This window comes from Salvelinus fontinalis, chromosome 3, assembly GCF_029448725.1.
Source record: "Salvelinus fontinalis isolate EN_2023a chromosome 3, ASM2944872v1, whole genome shotgun sequence".
Classification (NCBI taxonomy): Eukaryota; Metazoa; Chordata; class Actinopteri; order Salmoniformes; family Salmonidae; genus Salvelinus; species Salvelinus fontinalis.
Window position 1 is genome coordinate 47,473,401 of NC_074667.1, and position 26,117 is coordinate 47,499,517.

The window sequence follows — 26,117 nt, forward strand, 5'->3', positions numbered from 1 at the left end:
ATGTCCGGTTACTGACCCAACGCTCTTAACCGCTAGGCTACCTGCCACCTACCTGACCCTCATGTAACTCGCTCGCTCTCTCTCTCTCTCTCTCTCTCTCTCTCTATTTCTATCTCTCTCTTTTTCTCTCTCTCTTCTCTTCTTTCTCTTCTCTTCTCTCTCTGTCTCTCTCAGTGGCTATCATGCTGAAGGATGACTACTTCGTTCGTGGTGCGGGCCTGCCCGGGCGTTTTAAGGCTGAGAAGGTGGAGTTCCACTGGGGCCAGAGCAACGGTTCTGAAGGCTCTGAACACAGCATCAACGGCAAGAGGTTCCCAGTGGAGGTGAGAGCGAGGGGGAGTCGTCTGGAGAGATAGAGGGGATTCAAGGATGCAGGAAACAAAATGGTTTGGAAATATTGGCGAAAGGAGAGTGAATGGGAATATATGGAGGTGAGAATTCTAGAAAACCCAGTGTATGAATGAGGACCAGTGGGGGTGAGAGTCTGCCCCCTGTCAGAATGGAGAAGAGTAGAGGGTGGTCCCATATCGATCTAAAAATGTGAAGGCCAGGGCCCTGGGGTCTGATCAGTGGATGGCCAGTGATGGTCGATCTCACTCCTAAAGCCTGATTTATCAGTATGGGCGTCTGGTCTGGCGCAGCACACTGCAGCTAAGAGACAGTTTTAGGATCCAGTAAAAATCTCAAGTGATCTCTAAATCCACCTACCCAGCTGTTGTTCCCTTGAATGGCAAAATCGAATTATTATGTTTTGATTAACGACAACCCCAGCAGCCTCTTTACTGTCTTTAGCGAACAGATTAATATAGATCATTTGACATTTGGTGAGTTTGGCTGGTGTCAGCAGTTTTAAGAAAGATTATTATAGTATTTATTTTTATACTAGTTTTTATGTTCAGTTAAATATCAGTTCGATTTCAGATCCACTTTGCTAGTTTTTATTTAGTTAAAGTTTTATGAAAACATTTCTATTTCGTATTTAGTTTCTGTTTTAGGTGTTGTATAGTTTTTGTGTTTTTTGGGATGTCACTTGTTGACACTGTGGGACATTAATGCACAAGGTGACGGGTCAGGTCATAGGTTAGGTTAGGCTTAAAGGTAGACTCCGCAAGATGACGTAGATGCATGAAGGAAACAGTAGTAGTGGGTCAATTTACGAAACAACCAGGATCATTGAAGAGTGAGGCTGAACTTCTCCGCTGTTTTGGTCCCATAGCTACCACATTATAGCAGCATGAAGCATAGATACTCTGTGTGACTGTGTGAGAGCAAAGTCTTGCATCATGCTCATCTCAATGGCCACGTAAGGGTGGATCACTTTTGTCAAGTCAGTGGGCCAGTGTGTTGAATAATGGGGATAAACAATGTCATATTTGCACCTACATGTCAACTGCATGAACTTTACAAAAATTATGTGATCAAAGGTCATGAAGTTTTTATTGCAGCCAAACGCAATTTTCTGCAGTTGCTCTTCACCAACTTCAAACGGGTTTGTTAATTATTTAATTTCAATTTACTAAATCGCTTTTTCATGTTGTTTTAATTTACTATAATAACCTTAATTTTAAGTATTTCAATTTTATGTTGTCATTTCAGTTTTTTTCACTGGGTGCTTTGTCCCTCCAATAACGCTGATGTGCTGCTTACAAGACCTTGGAAATTCGTGCTGCATCTCATGTTTCACACATTCACTTTTGCGCATTGCGAAACTGATCAATAAAAGGCCGAACTCCCTCTTCTGTTATATTGATGATTTCTTGAATGATTCATTGTATGATTTGTGGTCCACTCTGTTGATCTCTGTCCTGATGCCTGCAGAATAGAATGTTATTTCTAGCCGATAGGCCAGCATTAAAGATTAACTGGATTTGATTAGTTTGGGCTGGTTATTCGTGAGACTTGGTCATGGCCTTAACTACATAATATGATTGATATATGATTGACATAGGTAATTTTTTCTAATTTGACAAATAAATACATAATACAAATATATTTTTTGCACACAAAGAAAATCAATTATGGGTGAACATCTAAATATGCTCCCAGCGTTGATCAAAGTTCAGAACGCTTATATTCTTGATCTGACTGAGTTCTAATAGTGTCTGCCTCTTTGCGAACAAGTGGAATCATGAACAGTGGTTTGCTCGTTATGTTTGCCTGCGTCCCCCTGATTTGCCTCCCGGATTTTCCTTTTTAGTAGCACATTCACCACTCTCTCAAACAGCTAACTCCGCCCTCTCGTGGCACAGGCCAAGGGCCTGAGACGTAAAACAAACTACTCCAGCTCGCAGTCGGCTTCACTAGAGAATTACAGTAGGCAAAACTAGAGATGCTGCTGACAGTGTGCGAGATGCCGGACAAAAGGCAGTATTGCAGTAACGTTGAAGGGCTCTAGGTAGTTTAGTTAGCCTCTTACTTCATCCTTCTAGTTGGCTAACGTTAAACGGAGCCTAAAAACTGTTTACTAAGTTCTCATAATAACTTTGCTTTACAGAGAGTAGGCTACTGAGGCAGACAGTGATGTGGCGCTCAGTGGTGAGACTGAGGCAGGCTGCAGTGTATGCAGGAGGAAGCAGAGGAGACAGAGAGAGAGAGAGGTTAGTTTAGTGGTTTCCAAACTTGGGGTCAGGGCCCCATGTGGGGTACCCTGAAAAAACTGTACTAATCTAATCAAACAAGTTATGAACTTAAAAAGATATATTTTTCAATATGAACATCTCCACATGGCCTCTTCCCTATAGGCAAACAATACAGTTCTAAAAATGTCATACATGTTTGTTTGTATCGGTGGTTGTTCGCCTTATCCATTCCCCACTGTTTTTTCAACTACAAAACTGATATTAATACAGAATCGTAAGTAATATTCTAATAATTCATGTGTATGTCATAATATGATCATCTGTGTGCTCCATTCATGTCTGTTTGTGCGGAGCATTATTAGTCATGCCTAGGAATACAAGGCTATGTCATTTGATAAGAGAAATAATTAAAGAGTTGATGATTTTATGCAGTTCATCATTACAACTGACTGAACAGTCACTGATGCTATGTGTCAGTGTGAATCAGTTCTCATATATCCGGGTGAAACATTATAGTTGAATAGCTAATAGGCTTTCTAGATTGACTGAGGTGTGTTTGTAGAATGACTGAGGTGAATGAACCTACAGCAGCCAAGGGGATAATGGCTGGGGCCATTTTTGCTTGTTTTTGCTCTTCCCCAAATAGCATTTTTACGTATTTTTTTATTGTATAGAAAAGCAGTAAATCAGCTTTAACTTTCCCAAAAAATTCTGGGGAGACCTTCCGGACTTCACTAAAACTCAAACCCTGGTTACAGCCCTGGACTTGGTTGTCTGAGAGTGTTAGTGTGGTGAATGCTAATGAGTGCTGACAACTCCCCCTACTCATGTCCTTATCTGTACAGAGAGAGCGAGAGAGGGAGGGAGAATAAGAAAAAGGTAGGGGAAGGATATAGAACTGAGGGCACAGTAGAAAGAGAGAGAGAGAGTAAGGGAGGAGGAACGCACTGTGGAGATAGTTCACAATTAACATTCTGTCAAGGAGGGCGATTGTGTCTAAGAGGTAATTAAATATGCCAGTGGCAGGGCAGTGTGTGTGTGTGTGTGTGTGTGTGCACCCCATTGCCGTCATGCCTTGCTGTACTATTGATTATGGCTTCCCATCATCTAATGTCACATGACCTCTTTAATGTCACAGGTGCTGTGCTGACCTGTATTATGAGAGCAGCTCTCCATCTCGGCTTTTCTTCTGGTAGGAAAACAGCAGTGTTAATATAAAGTGTTTTTTCATGACAGCCAGCATTGATTTTGGTGAATTATTTGGAAGGCAGACGAATGAGAGACACTACATTGGATATTAATCCACAGGTACAAAGTGGCTTTGTTACTAAATCTGGATGCAATACACTGAGGCACGTGGGTCTCTCCCAATCTTATTTAGATGTACTGGGAAATTGCCAATGACAAGGTTTAGTTTGGAAAATACCTTAAACCCCGGGTGGTTTTGCAGAGCCATTACTTTAAAATGTGGGTCTAGTTAAATTGGTTAGCGCTGAATCTCTGCTTCTCCCTCTTGAGCTGACCTGAATTCAGTGGCTGTGGTTTCCCCCACTGTTGTTGTCTAGTCTGAGATCATGTATAGCGTTTGATGGACAAAGGCTCAAGCTTTGGGTTTTTTCTTTCAATTTTTAAATCTGTATCAGTGTGCCCCTTTATACTTAGCCCATTTAAAATGATCTGTTTTGATCTTCATTATGTATAACCCAATATTTTATTTGATGCCACTGCCCATTTAGAACATTAGCGAAATGCTAACCCCCTAGTGATTCCTCAACACATTACCAGAGGTCTGTCTGGTGATAAGAGTATGAAGAGAAGAGAACCCTCAGACTAAGGCAGACAGGGCTCTCAATTGCAAGGAGATAGACACTCCCCCAGCAACAGAGAAAAACAACCCTATTGACACAAAGCCTGACATATTATTAAAATAAGTACTTGTAGCTGATTATACGCATTAGTGGTGATCACGCCTTCTTCCCCTCCTTATCCCCCTCTCTTTTCCCCCTAAGTAAATCTAACCACTCTCAGTGTGTGTGTGTGTGTGTGTGTGTGTGTCAGCTGAAGCTGAAGCACTTGCTTCTTAGTGGTCCTTTAAGTAGCACTCTATCCAATGGAATGAGAGATCACCTGGGCTGTAAGAGGCATGTAAGCTCTGACCTCGTAAGGGAGGTCATTTCTGTGATGTCATTTCTGTTGGGTAGTATGACAGGTGTCAAAGAGAAAAAGACAGGAAAAGAAAGAAATAAGTTAATAGAATGAAAGAAGGATTTTAAACATGCTAGTCATATATAACACACTCTAAAAGCCTTTATCAACAGTGTAATGACTGTCCTGATCAGGTCAGGTTACAGGAGACCACAACCCTACAGATTATCTCTCAACCCCAACAGAGGAGGAGAGATCTAGGGGTCTGAAGATGTGGGGGTTTTATGACCCCTCACACCCATGGTAATTCTGAGACCACGGACAACATTCCCTTGTCCCTTCCCTCTCACTATGGAGAACCAGCCTCAGAACTTTAAACATGCAATAAAGGGACTTTGGAACAATGGTTTCCGTCAACTACAATGGTGGTCATGACGATAGATGGAATATGAAAATGTATGTCATTTTTGTTTTGTTATTAAAGGTTAATAGATGACGTTATTATGAAAACATTGTAACGTTAAGAGTTTTCCTCGTATATGCTTGATGTTTATACATTGTACATTGTGTGGAAAATGTCCAAATCAAAGAGAATGTTTTGGTAGAGATGAAATGTGCAGTTAGTTGTCTAAAATTGGATTTGAGTAAAATCTATACCTTGCCCCTTAAACCTGGTACGCCCAGAGAATTGCCCTGAAGGCGGTTACACCCACTTCTGACCCGAGGGTATAAAACCTGTGAGTGCAGAATTAACAGATATGACTAAGTGACCCGAGCTGCAGCCAAAGGTCTAAAAGGTCAACAAATCCAAAACGCAACAAGTTGAAGACAAATAAATCTTTTTCTACCCAAGCTATGGATGAGTAGCGTGTCTAAGCGGGTGTATTCAAGCCGAACCACCTAGCCTCCACTCCCAATCGAATCGTGGTATCTACACTCTTTCATCTTTACGCTGTGAGCTCTGAGCTACAGAGCTATCTGTCCTCCGAAGACCCCTTCCAGAGCGAGGACAAAGGAACAGGCCAGTAAAGCCAAAAGGACACGGACATCGTGTCGTGAGGACACCTAGAGAGGTGCGCAGGAGAAGTGCGTCATTGAGCAGCTTGAATGGTCCACGCGGGAAAATCCACAGAGACCTTCCACAAGTAATTACATCATTATATTCTGACTCATAACAGCGGCAGTTTGGGGCAAGGCTAGAATGAGGCTAGGGTTAGAATGAGCATAGCTGACAATTTCACCCAAATGTATATTCCTCTTGTGTACTTTCTCTCTTTCGCTCTCTTTTAAATCCCCATTTTGGGTAACATGTGCCCTAGTGTGTTGGCCCGTTATACTAAGTTCTAATCAATAGCCTAGAATGTGTTTTTGTGTATGTGTATCTTTTATCATCATTTTAGCTTTTTAGTAAATAAACATTCAACTAAGACTGGTGTGGTGCGAATTCATTAGTGAGACCCGGGTCCGTGCAGAATCCCGGGCTATACGACGTTCAGAACGAGACTGTTAGAGGCAACTGGTTAATTAGCGGCTGTGGTAAAATCGATATTCTGATATTCTTTGAGTTATTTTGGGAAATAGAAACTCAATAAAAACTAGTTTTCCCATGGTGCCCCAGGTTAATGAGTTAATAATTGCTTGATTCAGTTAATCACGTAATTAGAAACTTGTAATCAGTGGATGAGCAACAGTCGCCACATTAACTAATACAACGTCACGACAACAGTAATGGTAGTATGCTTAGTGCTAACAGAGAGACAGACTAAAGCATGTACTGTAGCTGTGGCCAGATGTCCTTGGTGACTGTCACTAACATACCCTGGTTGGTCTGAGCCCTCTCCTATGAATACTCATGAGGACACTGCTGTCAACACAGAGGAGATTTGCTGCAAAATGCCACTTTCATTTCTTAAAGTCCTCTTGAATGATTTATGTTTACAAGCCTTGCCATTTAGTAATTGTTCTCTAATAAGCTTGTGATTAAGTGGGGGACTGCTGCGTTCCTACCTGCTGTTTTAACTGTAAAACACTACTTAATATGCAAAGCACAGCCAGGCAGGCATGAAGCACAGCTCTCCATCTGTATCCATCACCCACGGTGTGTTACCCTGCTCATACTGTACAACAATCACATCCCCACCCTCAGTCTCTGAATGGATTCCGGAAAGATTTGGCTTCAATGATTTATAAATGAATTATGCATGGAGTATGGACTGAATTTATTTGATTGTAGGAAGCTTAACTTCATCGGGGTCATCTTCAGGATAAATTGAATGCTATAGGAATGAGTGGGTGTATCATGGAAAGGATGACACATCATCACAACAGAACTCAAACTCAGTTTAGCATAATGTCAGAATGACCTCAAATCAGGTTATTGCAGTATCATTCCTTGCAGGGACATCTCTCTGAAACTCTCTGTTTACAGTGTCAGAGAGGAAGTCTTCCCACTTTGTAATATCACACATCTGCTCCCGTGTTCTAAGGTGGTGAGAGGAGAGTGTTCCAGCTCTATTTCTCCATGCCCTCTTGACACCCTGGACTGATTTCACTGCTCTGTCTTTCCATTCTGTCCAGCGTAAAGGTGTTCACATGCTTCCCAGCCGAAACAGTTCGTAACAGTTTGAGCATATATTATGATGACATTTTGTTATGTTTTTGTTTGTTCAGTTGTTCGGCCACACAATTTTTTTTGTTGAGGCCAGCCAAAGTCGTTAGACGAAAGTCTACGCCCCTTCGACGGTGATTTGTGACGGCGGCCTTCCCTCTCTTCACTAGAAGAGGGGGTGAAACAGGGATCGGACCAACACGCAGCTTAGCCAGTGCTCAACATGTTTAATTAACAACAACTACAGTGAACACTAAACAAATACAAAATAACAAAAGTGGCAAACCGATACAGACCTATCTGGTGCAGAATACAAACACAGAGACAGGAAACAACCACCCACAATCCCCAACACAAAACAAGCCACCTATATATGATTCTCAATCAGGGACAACGATTGACAGCTGTCTCTGATTGAGAACCATATTAGGCTGAACACAGAAACAGACGAACTAGACACACAACATAGAATTCCCACCCAGCTCACGTCCTGACCAACACTAAACAAGCAAAACACATAAGAACTCTGGTCAGGACGTTACCTGATTGGTCAACAGTAGGGATTCTTCAGTAGTCTTTGTTGTCATTCAACAAGTTAACATTTTTTTTATTTAGAAATACTGCACCAAACATCTCATTTAGATTTAAAATTGCGCGACTAAAATCTCCTCGGCAAAAACGTCAAAATCAATGACAGATATCTTGAGTTATCTTAGATTAATTTGTACTATTTTGAGGAAGTGTTTACTGGCTTAGGCGTCTCAAAATGGACAAACTGTACTATTGCCACTTTTTTCTCGTTTTTGAAGTGAATGTCTTTTAAGGGAGTATACAAGCACACTCGTTCAGTTCGCCTAGCCGACTGAAGCCTTCTGATGCCTTAACCTGGCCTCTTCCTCCTCCTTCCACCCCCCTTGCCCCCTACTCCTCCTTCTCCTCCATGCTCCTGCCCCTCTCCCCTCTGTGGGCCTCAGAACAAGATGGGGGGTAGGTGGTGATGTGCACACTCTCACAGACGCTGAAGGTACTGTATCACAAATAATAGATGTCAGTGATGAATGGAATTTTATTTCCGTCAACCTTTTTGCGGTGGATGAAACTGACCTAAATTACCTTGTGCATAGATATTCATTATGTATTTTTTCAAGTCTACCGTGTGAATGGTAGTACTGTGTACAGTACATTTGTGTCTTGGTGTGTTGATATTTGCACAAGCACAATTGATGGGCAAACTACCTGCCCTCCATGACACCTACAGCACCCGATGTCACAGGAAGGCCAAAAAGATCATCAAGGAAAACAACCACCCGAGCCACTGCCTGTTCACACCGTTACCATCCAGAAGGCGAGGTCGGTACAGGTGCATCAAAGCGGGGACCGAGAGACTGAAAAACAGCTTCTATCTCAAGGCCATCAGAATGTAAACAGCAATCACGAGTTCAGAGAGGCTGCTGCCTACATTGAGACCCAATCACTGGACACTTTAATAAATTGATCACTAGTCACTTTAAACAATGCCACTTTAATAATGTTTAAATATCTTACATTACTCATATCACATGTATACATTGTATTTTATTGTATTTTATACCATCTACTGCACCTTGCCTATGCCGCTTGGCCATCGCTCATCCATATACTTATATGTACATATTCTCCTTCACCCCATTAGATTTGTGTGTTTTAGGTAGTTGTTGGGGAATTGTTAGATTACTTGTTAGATTTGTGTGTATTAGGTAGTTGTTGGGAATTGTGAGATTACTTGTTAGATATTACTGCACTGTTGGAACTAGAAGCACAAGCATTTCACAAGCATTTTACTTGCATTAACATCTGCATGTGACCAAAAAAATGTGATTTGATTCTCTTTAATTTCTAAAGTTTTCAGCTCATGTTTTGTCTGTAGCTTTTACTTGAGAAGTTTCATATTTGTACCTGGTCCATTTCCTTGTCACTGTGGGCCTAGTGTATCAGCAAGGCTGTCAAATGTTCAGTTGCTACAGGGTTATTTTCCTCCTGTGGGAAACTAGTCAAATTAAGATCCTACATCTGTGCATAATGACGGTGCGATGGTGCGTTGGTTCTATTTTCGGTGCCCGTAGATACTTAGCACAGTTGGTATAACCTTGCCAGAATGCCCACGCTTTAGTTATGCTCGTTCTGTTGTTAAGGTTACTTCCAGGTCTTGACAACGCAGACGCCTATGGTGCTGTGTATGGCTATTTAATGACTTAGCTTTGCGTTTGTATGTGTGGGTTTAGGGGATACAATCAAACAAATATTGATCAAAGTCTATGCCAGGCTAGCTAAAGTTTCAATCTGCTGTCTGTGTAGTGTACATTCAGAGGAAATAAGTGGCATGTCAATCAAAACATGTCAGCGAGAGTAAGGAAGCATAACAAGATGTCAAATAAAATAAAATTGTATTAGTCACATGCGCCGAATACAACAAGTGTAGACCTTACAGTGAACTGTTTACTTACATTAAGGGATCCCACTGAAGGGAAGGAAGGATGTGCTTCCTGGATGGATAGAGCATCTGCTGAAGTCACTTCCCCTTTAAGTCACCGTCCTGCTCATTGCATGACTCAAACATCCCCCTGTTTTTGTGTCGATGAAATAAAATCAATCAAATAAAATGTGATTTGTCACATGTGCCGAATACAACAGGTGTAGTAGACCTTAGCGTGAAATGCTTACTTACAAGCCCTTAACCAACAATGCAGTTCAATAAATAGAGTTAAGAAAATATTTACAAAATAAACTAAAGTAAAAAATAAATAAAAATCTAAAAGTAAACACAAGAAATTGACATTACAATAACGAGGCTATATACAGGGAGTACCAGTACCGAGTCAATGTGCGGGGGTACAGGTCAGTCGAGGCAATTTGTAAAGTGACTATTCATGGGTTTTGACATATAAACGGGAAAATATGAAATATTCTTATTCATGTCACTGAGGGAGAGAGGGGAATGTAGAACGTTTACATTCTGTCAGGATATGTTATTGTTAGACATCAGGGGTCCTATGGGAGGAGAAGAGACACAGTCTGGTACAAGTCACCATGACAGCCGTGAGTTGGGGAGGAGTGAGGAGTTTGGGCAGAGGTCACGTTAGATTAAGTGCGGAAGAACATACATCACTAATCTTCTGGATAGCAAACAGGGGTGTATTTGCTGTTCAGATGTGTAAGGAGGGGCTCAGCATAGGAGAAAGGGTTAAATACCAGTGCTTGTTTTTTGTTTTTTGTCTTATGCAGCTGTATGACCCAGTGGGTGAATAAACTTGGTTTAAGCTTTACTAAGCATCTGTGAGTCTTTTACTCTGTTTAGTTAGAACCTAACACTATGCATAGATAATAGACAGTGAGTAGCAGCAGTGTAGATGGGTGGGGTGGGGTGTCAATGTAAATAGTCTGGGTGGCCACTTGATTAATTGTTCATCAGTCTTATGGCTTGGGGGTAGAAGCTGTTTATAAGCTTCTTGGACCAAGACTTGGCGCTCCAGTACCGCTTGCCATGTGGTAGCAGAGAGAACCATCTATGACTAGGGTGGCTGGAGTCTTTGACAATTTTTAGGGCCTTCCTCTGACCGCGCCTGGTATAGAGGTCCTGGATGGCAGGAAGCTTAGCCCCAGGGATGTACTGGGCCGTTCGTACTACCCTCTGTAGTGCCTTGAGGTCGGAGGCCGAGCAGTTGCCATACCAGGCAGTGATGCAACCAGTCAGGATGCTCTTTCGATGGTGCAGCTGTAGAACCTTTTGAGGATCTGAGGACCCATGCCAAATCTTTTCAGTCTCCTGAGGGGGAATAGGTTTTGTCTTGCCCGCTTCACGACTGACATGGTGTGCTTGGACCATGTTAGTTTGTTGGTGATGTGGACACCAAGGAACTTGAAGTTCTCAACCTAATCCACTGCAGCCCCGTCGATGAGAATGGGGGCGTCCTCGGTCCTCTTTTTCCTGTAGTCCACAATCATCTCCTGTGTCTTGATCACGTTGAGGGAGAGGTTGTTGTCCTGGCACCACACGGCCAGGTCTCTGACCTCTTCCCTATAGGCTGTCTCGTTGTTGTCGGTGATCAGGCCTACCACTGTTGTGTCATCTACAAATTTAATGATGGTGTTGGAATCGTGCCTGGCCGTGCAGTCATGAGTGAACAGAGAGTACAGGAAGGGGCTGAGCACGCACCCATGAGGGGCCCCTTTGTTGAGGACCAGCGTGGCGGATGTGTTGTTACCTACCCTTACCACCTGGGGGCGGCCCGTCAGGAAGTCCAGGATTCAGTTGCAGAGGGAGGTGTTTAGTTCCAGGGTCCTTAGCTTATTGATGCGCTTTGAGTGCACTGTGGTGTTGAACGCTGAGCTGTAGTCAATGAAAAGCATTCTCACATAGGTGTTCCTTTTGTCCAGGTGGGAAAGGGCAGTGTGGAGTGCAATAGAGACTGCATCATCTGTGGATCTGTTGGGGTGGTATGCACATTGGAGTGGGTCTAGGGTTTCTGAGATGATGGTGTGGATGTGAGCCATGATCAGCCTTTCAAAGCACTTCATGGCTACAGACGTGAATGCTACGGGTCGGTAATCATTTCGGCACAGGCACTATGGTGGTCTGCTTAAAACATGTTGGTATTACAGACTCGGACAGGGAGAGGTTGAAAATGTCAGTGAAGACACTTGCTAGTTGGTCAGCTCATGCTCGCAGTACACGTCCTGGTAATCCGTCTGGCCATGCGGCCTTGTGAATGTTGACCTGTCTAAAGGTCTTACTCACATCGGCTGCGGAGAGCGTGATCACACAGTCTTCCGGAACAGCTGGTGCTCTCATGCATGTTTCAGTGTTATTTGCCTCGAAGCGAGCATAGAACTAGTTTAGCTCGTCCGGTTGGCTCGTGTCACTGGGCAGCTCTCGGCTGTGCTTCCCTATGTAGTCTGTAATGGTTTGCAGGCCCTGCCACATACGACAAGCGTCAGAGCCGGTGTAGTACAACTCGATCTTAGTCTTGTATTGACGCTTTGCCTGTTTGATGGTTCGTCGGAGGGCATAGCGGGATTTCTTATAAGCTTCCGGGTTAGAGTCCCGCTCCTTGAAAGCGGCAGCTCTAGCCTTTAGCTCAGTGGGAATGCTGCCTGTGATCCATGGTTTCTGGTTGGGGTATGTGCGTACGGTCATTGTGGGGATGACGTCATCTGGCTCAAAGAGCGTCCACGGAGGAAATAAAGAACAAATTGATTTATTGTTGAGAGGGTAAAGGATGGAAAAGAATAGTCAGCTTAGAGATACGGTTTTAGTGGATTCTGAGAGGGGGTTTTACAGCAAAGTCATAATATTCTAATTTTCAACAGTTTGTCTATTTTGTGTTGGATTCAGAGAGGGGAAATATTGTGGAGTGGTATTCTTATGTATTGTCATGTTGGGCCTCTCACACGTTCTCTCTTTGTGTCCCTCTTCTTCTCTATTTCTCTTCTCTTTGTCTCTCTCTCCCTCACACACTATTTCTATATCTCTCTCTGTCTCCCCCCTCTCTCTCTCCCTCCCTCTGTCGTTCCCTTTCTTGGCAGCTACATTCCATTAAACCTTCAAAGATAACTGATGACTGCCATGCCAAGCTCCTTTTTTAAATGTATTTCTCTATTTTATTTATGATTGGCCTCCCTCTGGATCGGGTGGCGTGCAATTTCTAACATAATGTTATATTTCCTGGCCTGTCCTCAATGACACCGAAAAACACAGCCATTCTTTAAAAGCCCAATGCTACCTAGAGGGCAAAAAGATGTTGTCCCAGTTCTGGGCTGGCTTGATACCATTTTTAATAATCTCGTTGCCGATACAGGCCTTTTGTTTTCTCAAAAGCAATATTTTCCAGATTTTATGAAAAAGCAATACTCCCGAAATTGAAAAAGTAGGGACTGACATTCTAACATTTCTCATGTAATGTATTTTGGGGTTTTAAGATAGATTGCAAAGGGCTCAACACACCAAACATGTTTATTATCCCAGCTATTGCACTTTCGTCCTGTATTGTATACCTGGCTTTTAAAGGAATTGTAATGAGGGAGACTAGAGGTAACTTTGGTGCCACAGGTGCCTATGCTACAATGATCTTTTTGATGGACATCCATTTGTGAGAAATAAGCAGAGCCTGGTCTTAACCACCAATGGAGTGCCCAGCCAGGTACTAAACTCCATGGAGAGCTCTGTTTGTGTAAATCACAGCATCAAAACAGCACCTTGATGTGCTCTCTGCCAACTAGGACACAGAGTGGAGCACATCCTGTGTGTCTGTCAATGGTTCCTTCCCAGCTCAAAGGCTTGTGATTCAGCCTCAGATCTTCCATGGTCCCAGGGGGTGATATCACAGAGCCCTTCCCAGTCTTGTTGCACCTCCCCTCTGATGGAACTCTATTCCTCTCAGTATCCACTTCAAAGTGGAAGAACACAGAGGCTACTGTGTTTTTGCTGTTCGACCGAACATTACAAAACTTAGGACGGACACATATATGATATATGTGATACATGTGAGCAGATATGCCTCCAAACACATCATATGGAACACAATCTCTTTCGTATACTTTATTATATGGCTTTGAAATCAGTGGTTTATGTATTAGCTCTCTGTCAGAGATCAAGCTCATTAGATATTCGATTAGACTTTTTATCTTGTAGCACGCCGAGTCACTGTTTTCACTCTTTGAAGGAGCATGTTTGTTTTTGTCAAGCTCAAGTAGGCCACAATCTCTTTCTTAATGAGCCAGATTGTCCACATTAATATTTCAGTCCTATTTGCAGAGACAACACACACACACACACACACACACACACACACACACACACACACACACACACACACACACACACACACACACACACCCCTACCAGTGGTGTAATTTGCAGACCATGGGAGACTCCCCAGTCTCTATCAGCCTCATTATCTATCTAAACAACTTAAAACTAGGGGACAATTCACAAACACTCTCTTCCCCTCTCTTCCACTCTCTCTTTCCCTCCCTCTTCCATAAACTCTTCCACTCCCTCTTCCCCTCCCTCTTCCCCTTCCCCTCCCTCTTCCACTCTCTCTTCCACTCTCTCTTCCATTCTCTCTTTCCATCTGTCTCCCCAATTCTTTTGCTCCCTCTTACCAGCATTTTTTCTCTGTCTCCTTCCCCTGTTTTACGGGGCCCTGGGCTGACATAGCGTTGTCACAGAAGTAAATGTGATCTTGAATCTCAGCATGCTGTTTGCTGAGTCATCTCAGTGTAGTGCAGGATAGGGAGGAGCTGCCATGTACAGAACATACACTACACACAGGTGCACAACCCTGATTAATATTCCTTCTACAGTTTGGCAGATAAATCACACTCATGCCTCACTGCGTTTTGTCTTTTCAGCATTTAAGCCATGCTCTTGAGTAAACATTCCACCTGTGTATATGGCAGACATGCTTGGTGTAGTTGATATGGCCATGTTCTCCTCTTCATTCCCCTCTCTTCTTCCTCATTTCCTCTTTTCTCTCTTCACTCTTTAGAACAGTGATATTCAAATGTATTAAGCGGGGACCCCATTTTTTCCCCAATAATTTCTGGCGACCCCACCCAAAATCTAATGACACAACCTTAAAACCGGTAAATTTAGATTTTTACCTCAATAAATAACCTTCAATTCATAGCATTTTCATCTCTTATCTAAATGAAAGGAAACCAATTAATGCATTTTTAAAATGATCTTTCTCAGAAATGTTTGCATATTTGTCCCATCCCATATTTGTACTCTTAATTTTTTGTTACTAATAAAAGTAAAATCTTGTTTTATTTCTTTTTCTGACCCCTCTGCACTTCCCCCAGTGGGTTTCGCGACTGCTTTATAAGCTCCTTGGCCCCTCTCTCGTTTGGATTCTGAACCTGTGTGGTGTTATTTAAGCAATAAGGCCCAAGAGGGTATGGCCAATATACCACGGCTAAGGGCTGTTCTTTAGTACGACACAGCGTGGAGTGCCTGGACATAGTTCTTAGCCGTGGTATATTGGCCATATATCACATACCCCAAGGTGCCTTTTTGCTATTATAAACTAGTTACCAACATAATTAGAGCAGTAAAACAGAATGTTTTGTCATACCCGTCAGCCAATCAGCATTCAGTGCTTGAATCACCCAGTTTATAATACCAGTTAAATTAAGGGTGTCAAGCGCTATATGCTTGGAACGTGCCCTTAGCTGCTCAAACATATTTTTTTCTCTCTCCTGGTGTACCGTAAAGTCTAAAACATTTTCAGATATGTCTGTAGGATTCACATGAGGTACTATCCCCTCTGTCAGGAGCAAAGACTTGAATTGGCTCATTTGTGCTGGAGAAATTGGAAAATTGTGCTGTCTGTGCTGTCTGACACAAGCAGAGGGAGAAAAGGTTGTAGAGATTGAGGGTGGAGAAGAGGGGAGGGAGAACATGTGCGTGCGTTGGCTGAATGGATGGGAAATCTTTGGGAAGCGCTCCCCGGGGCTCTGGCCACTCGTTTATCTGCCTCCTTCCTTCACGTTGATGGCTGTTGTTCTAAAGAGATAAAGTGTGGAGGTGGATAAACGTAGCCTGTCAGTCAAAGCCAACATAGTGAGGGATGGAGGCGCCAGGCCAACCATGGCACTCTCTACCCCCATAAGAGACCACACAGAGGATCCATAATCATGATACATTAACATGCCACCTGCATAGGTCTCATGATTAATCACATAGACCCATTAATGTTGGGGTAATGTTTTCCTTGCTCTCATGCAAGATATTAATACAGTTGAAGTAGGACGTTTACTTATACTTAGGTTGGAGTCATTAAAACTCGTTTTTCAACCACTCCACAAATTTCTTGTTAACAAACTATAGTTTTGGCAAGTCGGTTAGGACATCTACTTTGTGCATGACACAAGTCATTTTTCCAACAATTGTTTACAGACAGATTATTTCGCTTATAATTCACTGTATCACAATTCCAGTGGGTCGGAAGTTTACATACATTAAGTTGACTGTACCTTTTAAACAGCTTGGAAAATTCCAGAAAATGATGTCATGGCTTTAGACGCTTCTGATAGGCTAATTGACATCATTTGAGTCAATTGTAGGTGTACATGTATTTCAAGGCCTACCTTCAAACTCAGTGTCTCTTTGCTTGACATCATGGGACAATCAAAATAAATAATTGTAGACCTCCACAAGTCTGGTTTATCATTGGGAGCAATTTTCAAACGCCTGAAGGTACCACGTTCATTTGTACAAACAATAATACGCAAGTGTAAACACCATTGGACCACGCAGCTGTCATACTGCTCAGGAAGGAGACGCGTTCTGTCTCCTAGAGATGAATGTACTTTGGTGCGAAAAGTGCAACTCAATCCCAGAACAACGGTAACAACGTGTGTGTAGGTGGCAGGGAAGTCAGGCGCAGGAGAATCCAACTTGGTATAAATGGAGTCGTATAATAAACTTAACTAAACTCCAATACCAAAATACAACATAAATAAAAGTGGGTACAAGAATCCGCCACGCACCAATGCATAATACACTAACATACAAACAAACAATCTCCGACAAGGACATGATGGGAAACAGAGGGTTAAATACACAACATGTAATTGATGGGATTGGAACCAGGTGTGAAGGAAGACAAGACAAAACCAATGGAAAATGAAAAATGGATCAGTGATGGCTAGAAGATCGGTGACATCGACTGCCTAACACCGCCCGAACAAGGAGAGGGACCGACTTCGGCGGAAGTCGTGACAACAACAGCAAAGGACCTTGTGAAGATGCTGGAAGAAACAGGTACAAAAGTATCTATATCCACAGTAAAACAAGTCCTATATCTACCTAACCTGAAAGGCCGCTCAGCAAGGAAGAAGCCACTGCTCCAAAACCGCCATGAAAAAGTCAGACTACGGTTTGCAACTGCACATGGGGACAAAGATGGTACTTTTTGGAGAAAAGTCCTCTGGTCTGATGAAACAAGCAGTGTTTGGCCATAATGACCATCGTTATGTTTGGAAGGGGGAGGCTTGCAAGCTGAAGAACACCATCCCAACCATGAAGCACGGGGGTGGCAGCATCATGTTGTGGGGGTGCTTTGGTGCAGGAGGGACTGGTGCACTTCACAAAATAGATGGCCTCATGAGGAGGAAAATGATGTGGATGTAATGAAGCAACATCTCAAGACATCAGTCAGGAAGTTAAAGCTTGGTCGCAAATGGGTCTTCCAAATGGACAATGACCCCAAGCATACGTCCAAAGTTGGTGCAAAATGGCTTAAGGACAACAAAGTCAAGGTATTGGAGTGGCCATCACAAAGCCCTGACCTCAATCCTATAGAACATTTGTTGGCAGAACTGAAAAAGGGTGTGCGAGCAAGAAGACCTACAAACCTGACTCAGTTACACCAGCTCTGTCAGGAGGAATGGGCCAAAATTCACCTAACTTATTGTGGGAAGCTTGTGGAAGGCTACCCGAAACGTTTGACCCAAGTTAAACAATTTCAAGGCAATGCTACCAAATACTAATTGAGTGTATGTAAACTTCTGAGCCCCTGGGAATGTGATGAAAGAAATAAAAGCTGAAATAAACCATTCTCTCTACTATTATTCTGACATTTCACATCCTTAAAGTAAAGTGGTGATCCTAACTGACCTAAGACAGGGAATGTTTACTAGGATTAAATGTCAGGAATTGTGAAAAACTGAGTTTAAATGTATTTGGCTAAGGTGTATGTAAACTTCCGACTTCAACTGTGTATATATAGAGTCCAGTGTGACCTCTCACTTCAGCAAACAACGGAAAAGAGGCAACAGTGGAGGATGGTGGGAGGAGCTACAGGAGGACAGGCTTATTGTAATGGCTAGAATGGAACCAATGGAACGGAGTCAAACGTGGTTTCCAAATGTTTGATCTGTTTGATACTGTTCCATTCCAACCATTACAATGAGCCCATCCTCCTCTAGCTCCTCCCACCAGCCTCCACTGAATGACAAAAATCATGAGATGGGCTTACCAAGAAAAACTTACCAAATGAAGAGACGAGTTGGAGCACTCAACAGAAAAAGCATGTATTTATTTTAGCTTACTTTAATCCATTGTACAGGATGCGAACAGGTGATGTCAAGCTGACATCTTCCTCAGAGTGATCTGACCGTTGCACTTAGCTCCTAATTGAGACATAACAATATAAGAAAATAATAATGCTAATATTTCAAGATGTACTTAGACACTGTGGATCCTAAGGGGATAAACAATTATTTTTCTCTGTCCTCGTTTCTATAATGTTGTTGCCTTGATTTTAGAAGTGTAGAAGTAAAAAGAGTTTATTACAACCACAGGGACAGGCAAACGACAGGTCAAGGCAGGCAGAGGTCAGTAATCCAGAAAGGGTGTAATGGGTCCAGAACGGCAGGCAATCTCAGGGTCAGGGCAGGCAGGGGTCAATAATTCAGAACGGTGGGGTAAGGTACAAAACGACAGGTAGTCTCAGGGTCAGGGCAGGCAGAACAGTCAAAACCAGGTAGGACTAGAAAACAGGAGCTGGAAAACAGGCAGGAGCAGGGAAACAAACACTGGTAGGTTTTACGAACAAAACGAACTGGCAACAGACAAACAGAGAACACAGGTATAAATACACAGGGGATAATGGGGAAGATGGGCGACACCTGGAGAAGGGTGGAGACAAACACAAAGACAGGTGAAACAGATCACGGTGTGACAAAGACGTCAGCTTGACGTCAACATCAGTCACCTGTTAGCATCCTGTACAATGGATTAAAGTGAGTTAAAATAAATCAATCTATGCGTTTTTTTTACCTCAAAATAGTCCTTTTGGAAGTTTTTCTTGGTAAGCCCTTTTCATATATAGAGTACAGTAATATTTGTTTTTGTCTTGGTGAACACTTGTGATATACATACTATATAGAATAGATGTGGGTGCGTGCATGCTTGATCAGTTGGCCCCATGATGGAGTCGAATGATTAGGTTATCTCGCCTGAATAAGTCACGCTCAGTCACTATCACTTGTCTCAGTCTCACGACATATACTGACACCAAAACATGTCAGTCACTCTATGTGATACAAATTATAGTTTTTGCTGTGTTTTGTTTGTGCTCATAACAATGTCATAATGTTCCTGGATAGGGCCTTTGTAATTGACGTGGCTATTAGTTATAATCTCAGTGAGGCTCTTCAGTAATTACCGCTCTGCTCTGGGAGTCACCAGTGAGAGGGTGTCCTGAGCTATGGAAATGAAAACAACTAATTGGTTAACATTGTTAAGACACTCTAAATGAAGATGAATGGTCATAATGTGTATCTCCCCGAGCACAGAGACAGGCTCAAATTATTGACCAGCCCTTGCCCGAGGCCACCACAGCCCAGGAAGTCAGCTGATTGGCTGTAATGAGTGGTCCGGGTCACTTCCTCTCTCCAGGCCTTTGATATGAGGGGAGAGGAACTCACCAGAGGAACTCCACCACCCCTGTTCTATCAGTCCCAGACGGCGTGGGAGGAGGGGTTATTTTTAGTGGGACCTTAACCGTGACCCTGCTCCAATGGTTAGCATGTTCAAACCATCTCTGACCATCTCCGGGGTTCTGACTGCTACTCTAACTTTGGGAGATTAGTGATGATGGACCCCTGTGAGGAGTAGCGGGGGCTCCCTTCCTGCATTCTGGGAAAAGCATGGTTGTTTTGAGTTGAGATGGAGTATGGAGTCTTTACTGTGCACCTACTACCCTGTTTTTAAACTAGAGGAATGGAGAGATGGTGTTACAGACCCCCTAAGGCCATGAAACAAGGCACATTTCCTCCCCTGTTCTTTCTCTCTAGAATTATAGTTCTCTTTTACCCAGGTGGTTTTTCTTTGCTGCTGATTTTGGTGTGTAGGTCGGTGCTCCCAGTGTTCCCTGCACTGTGTGTGGTGTGTGTGTCATTGCGTCCCAGTCTAGACATTTCTCTCTCTCTCTATCTATCTTTCTCTCTCTCTCTCTCTCTCTCTCTCTCTCTCTCTCTCTCTCTCTCTCTCTCTCTCTCTCTCTCTCTCTCTCTCTCTCTCTCTCTCTCTCTCTCTCTCTCTCTCTCTCTCTCTCTATCTTTCTCTCTTAGGCATTGTGTTATTGGAATGATCTCTGCTTTTCTGCTGACCATGGGAAATTTCGGAGGAGCTAGAAAAACATTGAGAGAGTGAGAAAGAGAGAGAGAAGAGATACAGCACAGTAAGGTCTGAATATATCAAGACCATTCTTTGCTTTCTATCTGGGTGCAAATTATATTCTGTCATGGTTTCCCATTTTCTACAGGTTACAAAAGTTCTGCAGGGCATGAATGAAGATTTAGAGAATATATCTTTGTTTATCATTGTATTTCCTTCCGCATCGTCATGCTCCATGACTGCCGTTTCTCCCCATCATCTGCTGTGCTGTTCCTTGTGTGTTGATATCCCACTGGGCACACACTAGTTGAATCAATGTTGTTTCCACGTCATTTCAATGAAATTATGTTGAACCAATGTGAAATTGATGTTGAATTGACATCTGTGCCCAGTGGGATGTGTGAGCAGACCTGTCCTCTGTAATAGCTCACCGTGACCTTTGTGTTAATAGAGCCTGGGATCACAGCTCTCTCTCTCTCTCTCTCTCACACACACACACACACACACACACACACACACACACACACACACACACACACACACACACACACACACACACACACACACACACACACACACACACACACACACACACACACACACACACACACACACACACACACACACACATAGGAGAGCAGGAGACAGGCCTGACACAAACCTGCTTGCTCTCTGTAAGCCTGTGCATATTTGTCCAGGCTTTTCTGGGAACTAGGAGAGGAAAATACCTTTAATTTAAACACGTTTGCATTCACTCAGGAATGTCAACAACCAGTCCCCTGGTTCCTTTCTTTGTGTTTGATTATGTGTGTGTAAGCAATCCACGAAAGGGAAAGAGAGAGTGTGTCTGTGTGCATGTGTGTATGTGTGTATGTCTGTGTGTGTGTATATGTCCCATATTTCTTGACATAATTCCAGCCTGGTATTGAATAATGATGACACAGGGGTGACATCAGTCATTGAAGGGAAAATAGGATGGCATGGCTGGGACCATAGGGTGTGAGGTCTGTCCTTCAGTGGCATGATATACTGGTGACGCACTGTACCGGATCACACTCGGTGTACTCTGTGTCCAGGACTCCTCCCTCTCACCCCTCTCTATACTGCTGCTAAACCAATGGTCAACAGCCCTAGTCATGGTGAATAATAGGGTGTGCAGGCTTTTGTTCTAGCCCAGCACTAAAAACAGGAGATTCAGTTTAACAAGCTCTTGCAGCTCTCCAGGATCTCTCATAGCCATGTCAATCACACTATGACCCACAGCACGTAGTGCTCCAGTCAAACATGCAGCACAGTAAACTAAGACCAAACACTAATGAAATAGGATCATTCAGGGGTCAGATTGCCCTCTGTGTCTTCCATTGAGTCTTGGTCGAATGTCCATGCTGGTTGCTGAGGTGCTCTAGTATTCTGTGTGCAGTGTGTGTGAAGGTTGTATCTTCTTGTCTGAGATGAGTATGGAGAATGTGTCGCCACCCGCCACTTCTCTTCTGGGCTGAATGCAAAGTGACCAGTGATCCACAGCCCTCAATATACAGAGGTTCAAATATGTAAGACCCTGCCATGCCACCTGCTCTCCTTTATTTAGGAAATTATGTCTCCACTGACTCAGCTAGTACTCTGTGCGTGTGTGCGTGTGCGTGTGCGTGTGTGCGTGTGTGCGTGTGTGTGTGTGTGTGCGCTCGCGTGCGCGTGTGCGTGCGTGTGTGTGTGTGTGTGTGTGTGCGTGTGTGCGTGCGTGCATGCGTGCACACAAGTACTGTAGAGCTGCAATGCTGCTATTATTGCCATAAATTATCTGCCAGAAGAAGCTGATGGTATTAGGGTCCAGTTTGCTCCGTTCTAAATTCAAAAACACATATTGTACTATGGGCTCTACAGTGGGGTCCAGAATTATTGGATCCCTTGATAAAGATGAGCAGGTTTTTGGCTAAAATATCCTGATACTTGGTAACGCTCATGATGCCGTTGACCTTAACAAGGACCCCAGGACCAGTGGAAGGAAAATAGCCCCATAACATCAAAGACCCACCACCAAATTTTACAGTAGGGATGAGTTATTCTACGTATGCATTGGGGTATTGAAAACACAGGATCCAATCATTTTGATCCCTATCTTTTAGTGATTTTATTATTACTTCTTAATTAAAATGTCTTTCTCTGAGCAATTATATTGGTTTAAAATAATATCATTTTTCCCTGAAAAGATTGCATACAATTATTTATTTTATACTTTTTTTGCTCATCTTCATCAAGCCATCCAATAATTTTGGACTCCATAGTATATTAGGAGACCACAGAACTGTTTACGCCTCAAATAGATCAAAGGAGGCTATGCACCCTGCTTTATGTAAGGATTACAGAAGCGTGGAAAATGCAACTGGAATAATATTGACGATGTTGATATTGTGAGAAAATGGATTTTGGCAGGCACAGAATGTGTTCCCCTACAGCATTTATCTCCACAGCTTTCATGTAAACACACACACTCCAGAAGAAGGGAGCTTCACCTTCACACGATAGACCGTGGGGAATGAGAGAGGGGCCTGACGTGCGTGCGTGTTTGTGTGTGTATGTGCGTGCGTGTGTGTGCAGGTGTGTGTGTCTTGCTACATTGAGGCATTGCATTCAACTTGTCATCTTAAACAATAAGGAGGAAATATATGTCATTCTTGCCAGGCTGAAATGTACACACACAAACCCTGTAATCCTACAGTGAAGGACCGCACTTCACACACGTCCCACAACCCGCACTTGATTTAGTGATGATACTGATTCTTTGACGCACAGTTGATGATGATGGAGTGTGTGTCGCTGTGGTTCTTTATCATATTAGAGACAGATGATCCCATCTGAAATACACACACACACACAGATCCTGGTGATGATGATGTAGTTGTGTATTGTGTTTGAGGAAGCTGGTTCTTCCCTTAACATATTAGGAAATGCTGAAGGCTCTCTCTTCCCTGATTAAAGACCCTGATCTCTGAGTAGGACACACGCTACATCCTTAATCCCTCCCACCGGATGTGTGTGTGTTTGTGTGTGTGTGTATGTGTGTGCGTCCGTGTGTAGCACATGGAGATATGTAAAATGTACTCCTCAGTCATAAATGTCCATGTTTGCGCCGCCTCATTAGCTAGCTTGTGGCGCAATCGGTAGAGGTGCTTGAGGGAGGACGGTCACGTGTGTTTGTGAAGCAGAGGTCCCGGGTTTGAGACAGGTATGTGCCGAATCGGGAGGAAGTGGTATTCGCTAAGCAAGCAGTGTGACGTCCTTCACATACGTGTGCGTGCATGTGCGAGTGAGCTTTGCCTGCTGTATATCACCATGACAACCGGCCTGATGGAGAGGACCATGTTGGTTGTGCTATATGTGCGTGTGTGTTTATGAAAGAGAGAGAGATAGAAAGGGGGGATCTAACAAGCTATCTGTACATCCTTCCAGTCTTGAGTGGGCTATTTATACTGATTATGTTAACAGCAGGCTAACTAAGCTACAGTACTAGGCCTCTATCTGTCTGGATCAGTGTGTCTGTGCCTGAGAGCAGAGTGAATGACTTACAGCCCATATTGACACTGCTCAGCCCTAGAAGGTCCATGTACGGTCCAGCGTGTCTTTATGCAGCTCTATGGGAATAAATAAGCTGTAAATTATCTATAACCAATGTATTACCTTTGACCTAATTATATATATTTTTGTAGTACTAGTAGTTTATTTCATTTGTACTTTTAGGCCGTACTTGGCAGCTAAAAGCTGAACTGCAGTACACAACACATACAAGTAAACAAAAAAAGAATAGAACATTGCTTGAAACGTAAAACAAACAAGTATCAAGTTTCTAGCTTCAGAGGGTGCCTGCGTTTGGTGAAGGCATCTACCGGTATTCTGCTGGCAGCCGACTTGGATGGCAGCTGAGTTGGATGGTAGGGACAGTGTTGGTATTGATGGTGGTGATGGAGTTAGCTCGCTGGAGTTGTTCTCAGACAAGACATTGTTCTCGTCATTCCTCAGCTCTCTCGTACCCACTGGACGACTCCTCCACCACCATCGATGTGTAGCACCCACTTGGGTGATGCTTCTTCTACTGCCGATTTGGCCGCTAAAAGCTCACCACACATCAGTCCAATGTATGAAGTCACCCTCAACCAGTGCAGGGCGGTGTATTATTCAGAGAAACCCCACAGAGGAGAGAGGAGTCCGAGAGCAGAACATATTCCCATTTATATGTTCTGTGGCTCTGCAGACATAGTCATTAAGGATGCAATTTGGAGATCCAAGCTATTCCTTGAGAGAAGTGGAAGGTTTAGAGATGGATACCTAACTCTTTAATTCTCTCTCCCTGTCTTTCTCTCATTCTCTCTCCCTGTCTTTCTCTCGTTCTCTCTCCCTGTCTTTCTCTCGTTCTCTCTCCCTGTCTTTCTCTCATTCTCTCTCCCTGTCTTTCTCTCATTCTCTCTCCCTGTCTTTCTCTCGTTCTCTCTCCCTGTCTTTCTCTCGTTCTCTCTCCCTGTCTTTCTCTCGTTCTCTCTCCCTGTCTTTCTCTCGTTCTCTCTCCCTGTCTTTCTCTCGTTCTCTCTCCCTGTCTTTCTCTCATTCTCTCTCCCTGTCTTTCTCTCGTTCTCTCCCCCTGTCTTTCTCTCATTCTCTCTCTGTCTTTCTCTCGTTCTCTCTCCCTGTCTTTCTCTCGTTCTCTCTCCCTGTCTTTCTCTCGTTCTCTCTCCCTGTCTTTCTCTCGTTCTCTCTCCCTGTCTTTCTCTCATTCTCTCTCCCTGTCTTTCTCTCATTCTCTCTCCCTGTCTTTCTCTCATTCTCTCTCCCTGTCTTTCTCTCGTTCTCTCTCCCTGTCTTTCTCTCGTTCTCTCCCCCTGTCTTTCTCTCATTCTCTCTCCGTCTTTCTCTCGTTCTCTCTCCCTGTCTTTCTCTCGTTCTCTCTCCCTGTCTTTCTCTCGTTCTCTCTCCCTGTCTTTCTCTCGTTCTCTCTCCCTGTCTTTCTCTCGTTCTCTCTCCCTGTCTTTCTCTCGTTCTCTCTCCCTGTCTTTCTCTCATTCTCTCTCCCTGTCTTTCTCTCATTCTCTCTCCCTGTCTTTCTCTCATTCTCTCTCCCTGTCTTTCTCTCATTCTCTCTCCCTGTCTTTCTCTCATTCTCTCTCCCTGTCTTTCTCTCGTTCTCCCTAATAGATGCAGATCTACATGTATAACTCGGATGACTTTGACAGCCTCAGTGCTGCAATACGTCAGAAGAGGATCATTGCAGTGATGTCGGTCTTCTTTCAGGTGAGAACATTTGTCTCGTATTTCTGGCTTTTCACTCATAGGGTTTTGATGACCCTATAACAATCTATATGGCCCATGGAACAACACAATGACTCACTCTAAATCAATGCACATATCAGAAGTGAAACACAACATTACTGTTTTACCATCACTGCTGGGGAAGAAACACATTAATAAGCTTGGAAAATAAATGTGTTTCTTGTGTTGTCTGTGAGCACTGTGTTTATCTGTGCGACTGACTTGGGTCTGTATTGTCTTAAGTGGAGATATAAGTGTTGGTTGGCCTGAGTGTGTGGGTCTGTTGAGCTAGCAGTGGGCGGGGTCATTGTCAACTCCATCACTC

General features: G+C 43.4%; 1 protein-coding gene across 2 annotated transcripts in view; it reads left to right on the top strand.

Moving 5' to 3' along the window:
• The window catches only part of LOC129851013 (receptor-type tyrosine-protein phosphatase gamma-like), a 325,487-nt gene that overhangs the window by 214,715 nt on the left and 84,655 nt on the right, over positions 1-26,117 (top strand). For both annotated transcript variants that reach the window (XM_055917161.1, XM_055917162.1), the window contains exons 4-5: positions 175-323; positions 25,679-25,774. In XM_055917161.1, coding sequence (XP_055773136.1) covers positions 175-323; positions 25,679-25,774 — 245 coding nt within the window. The remainder of the gene's footprint in view (positions 1-174; positions 324-25,678; positions 25,775-26,117) is intronic.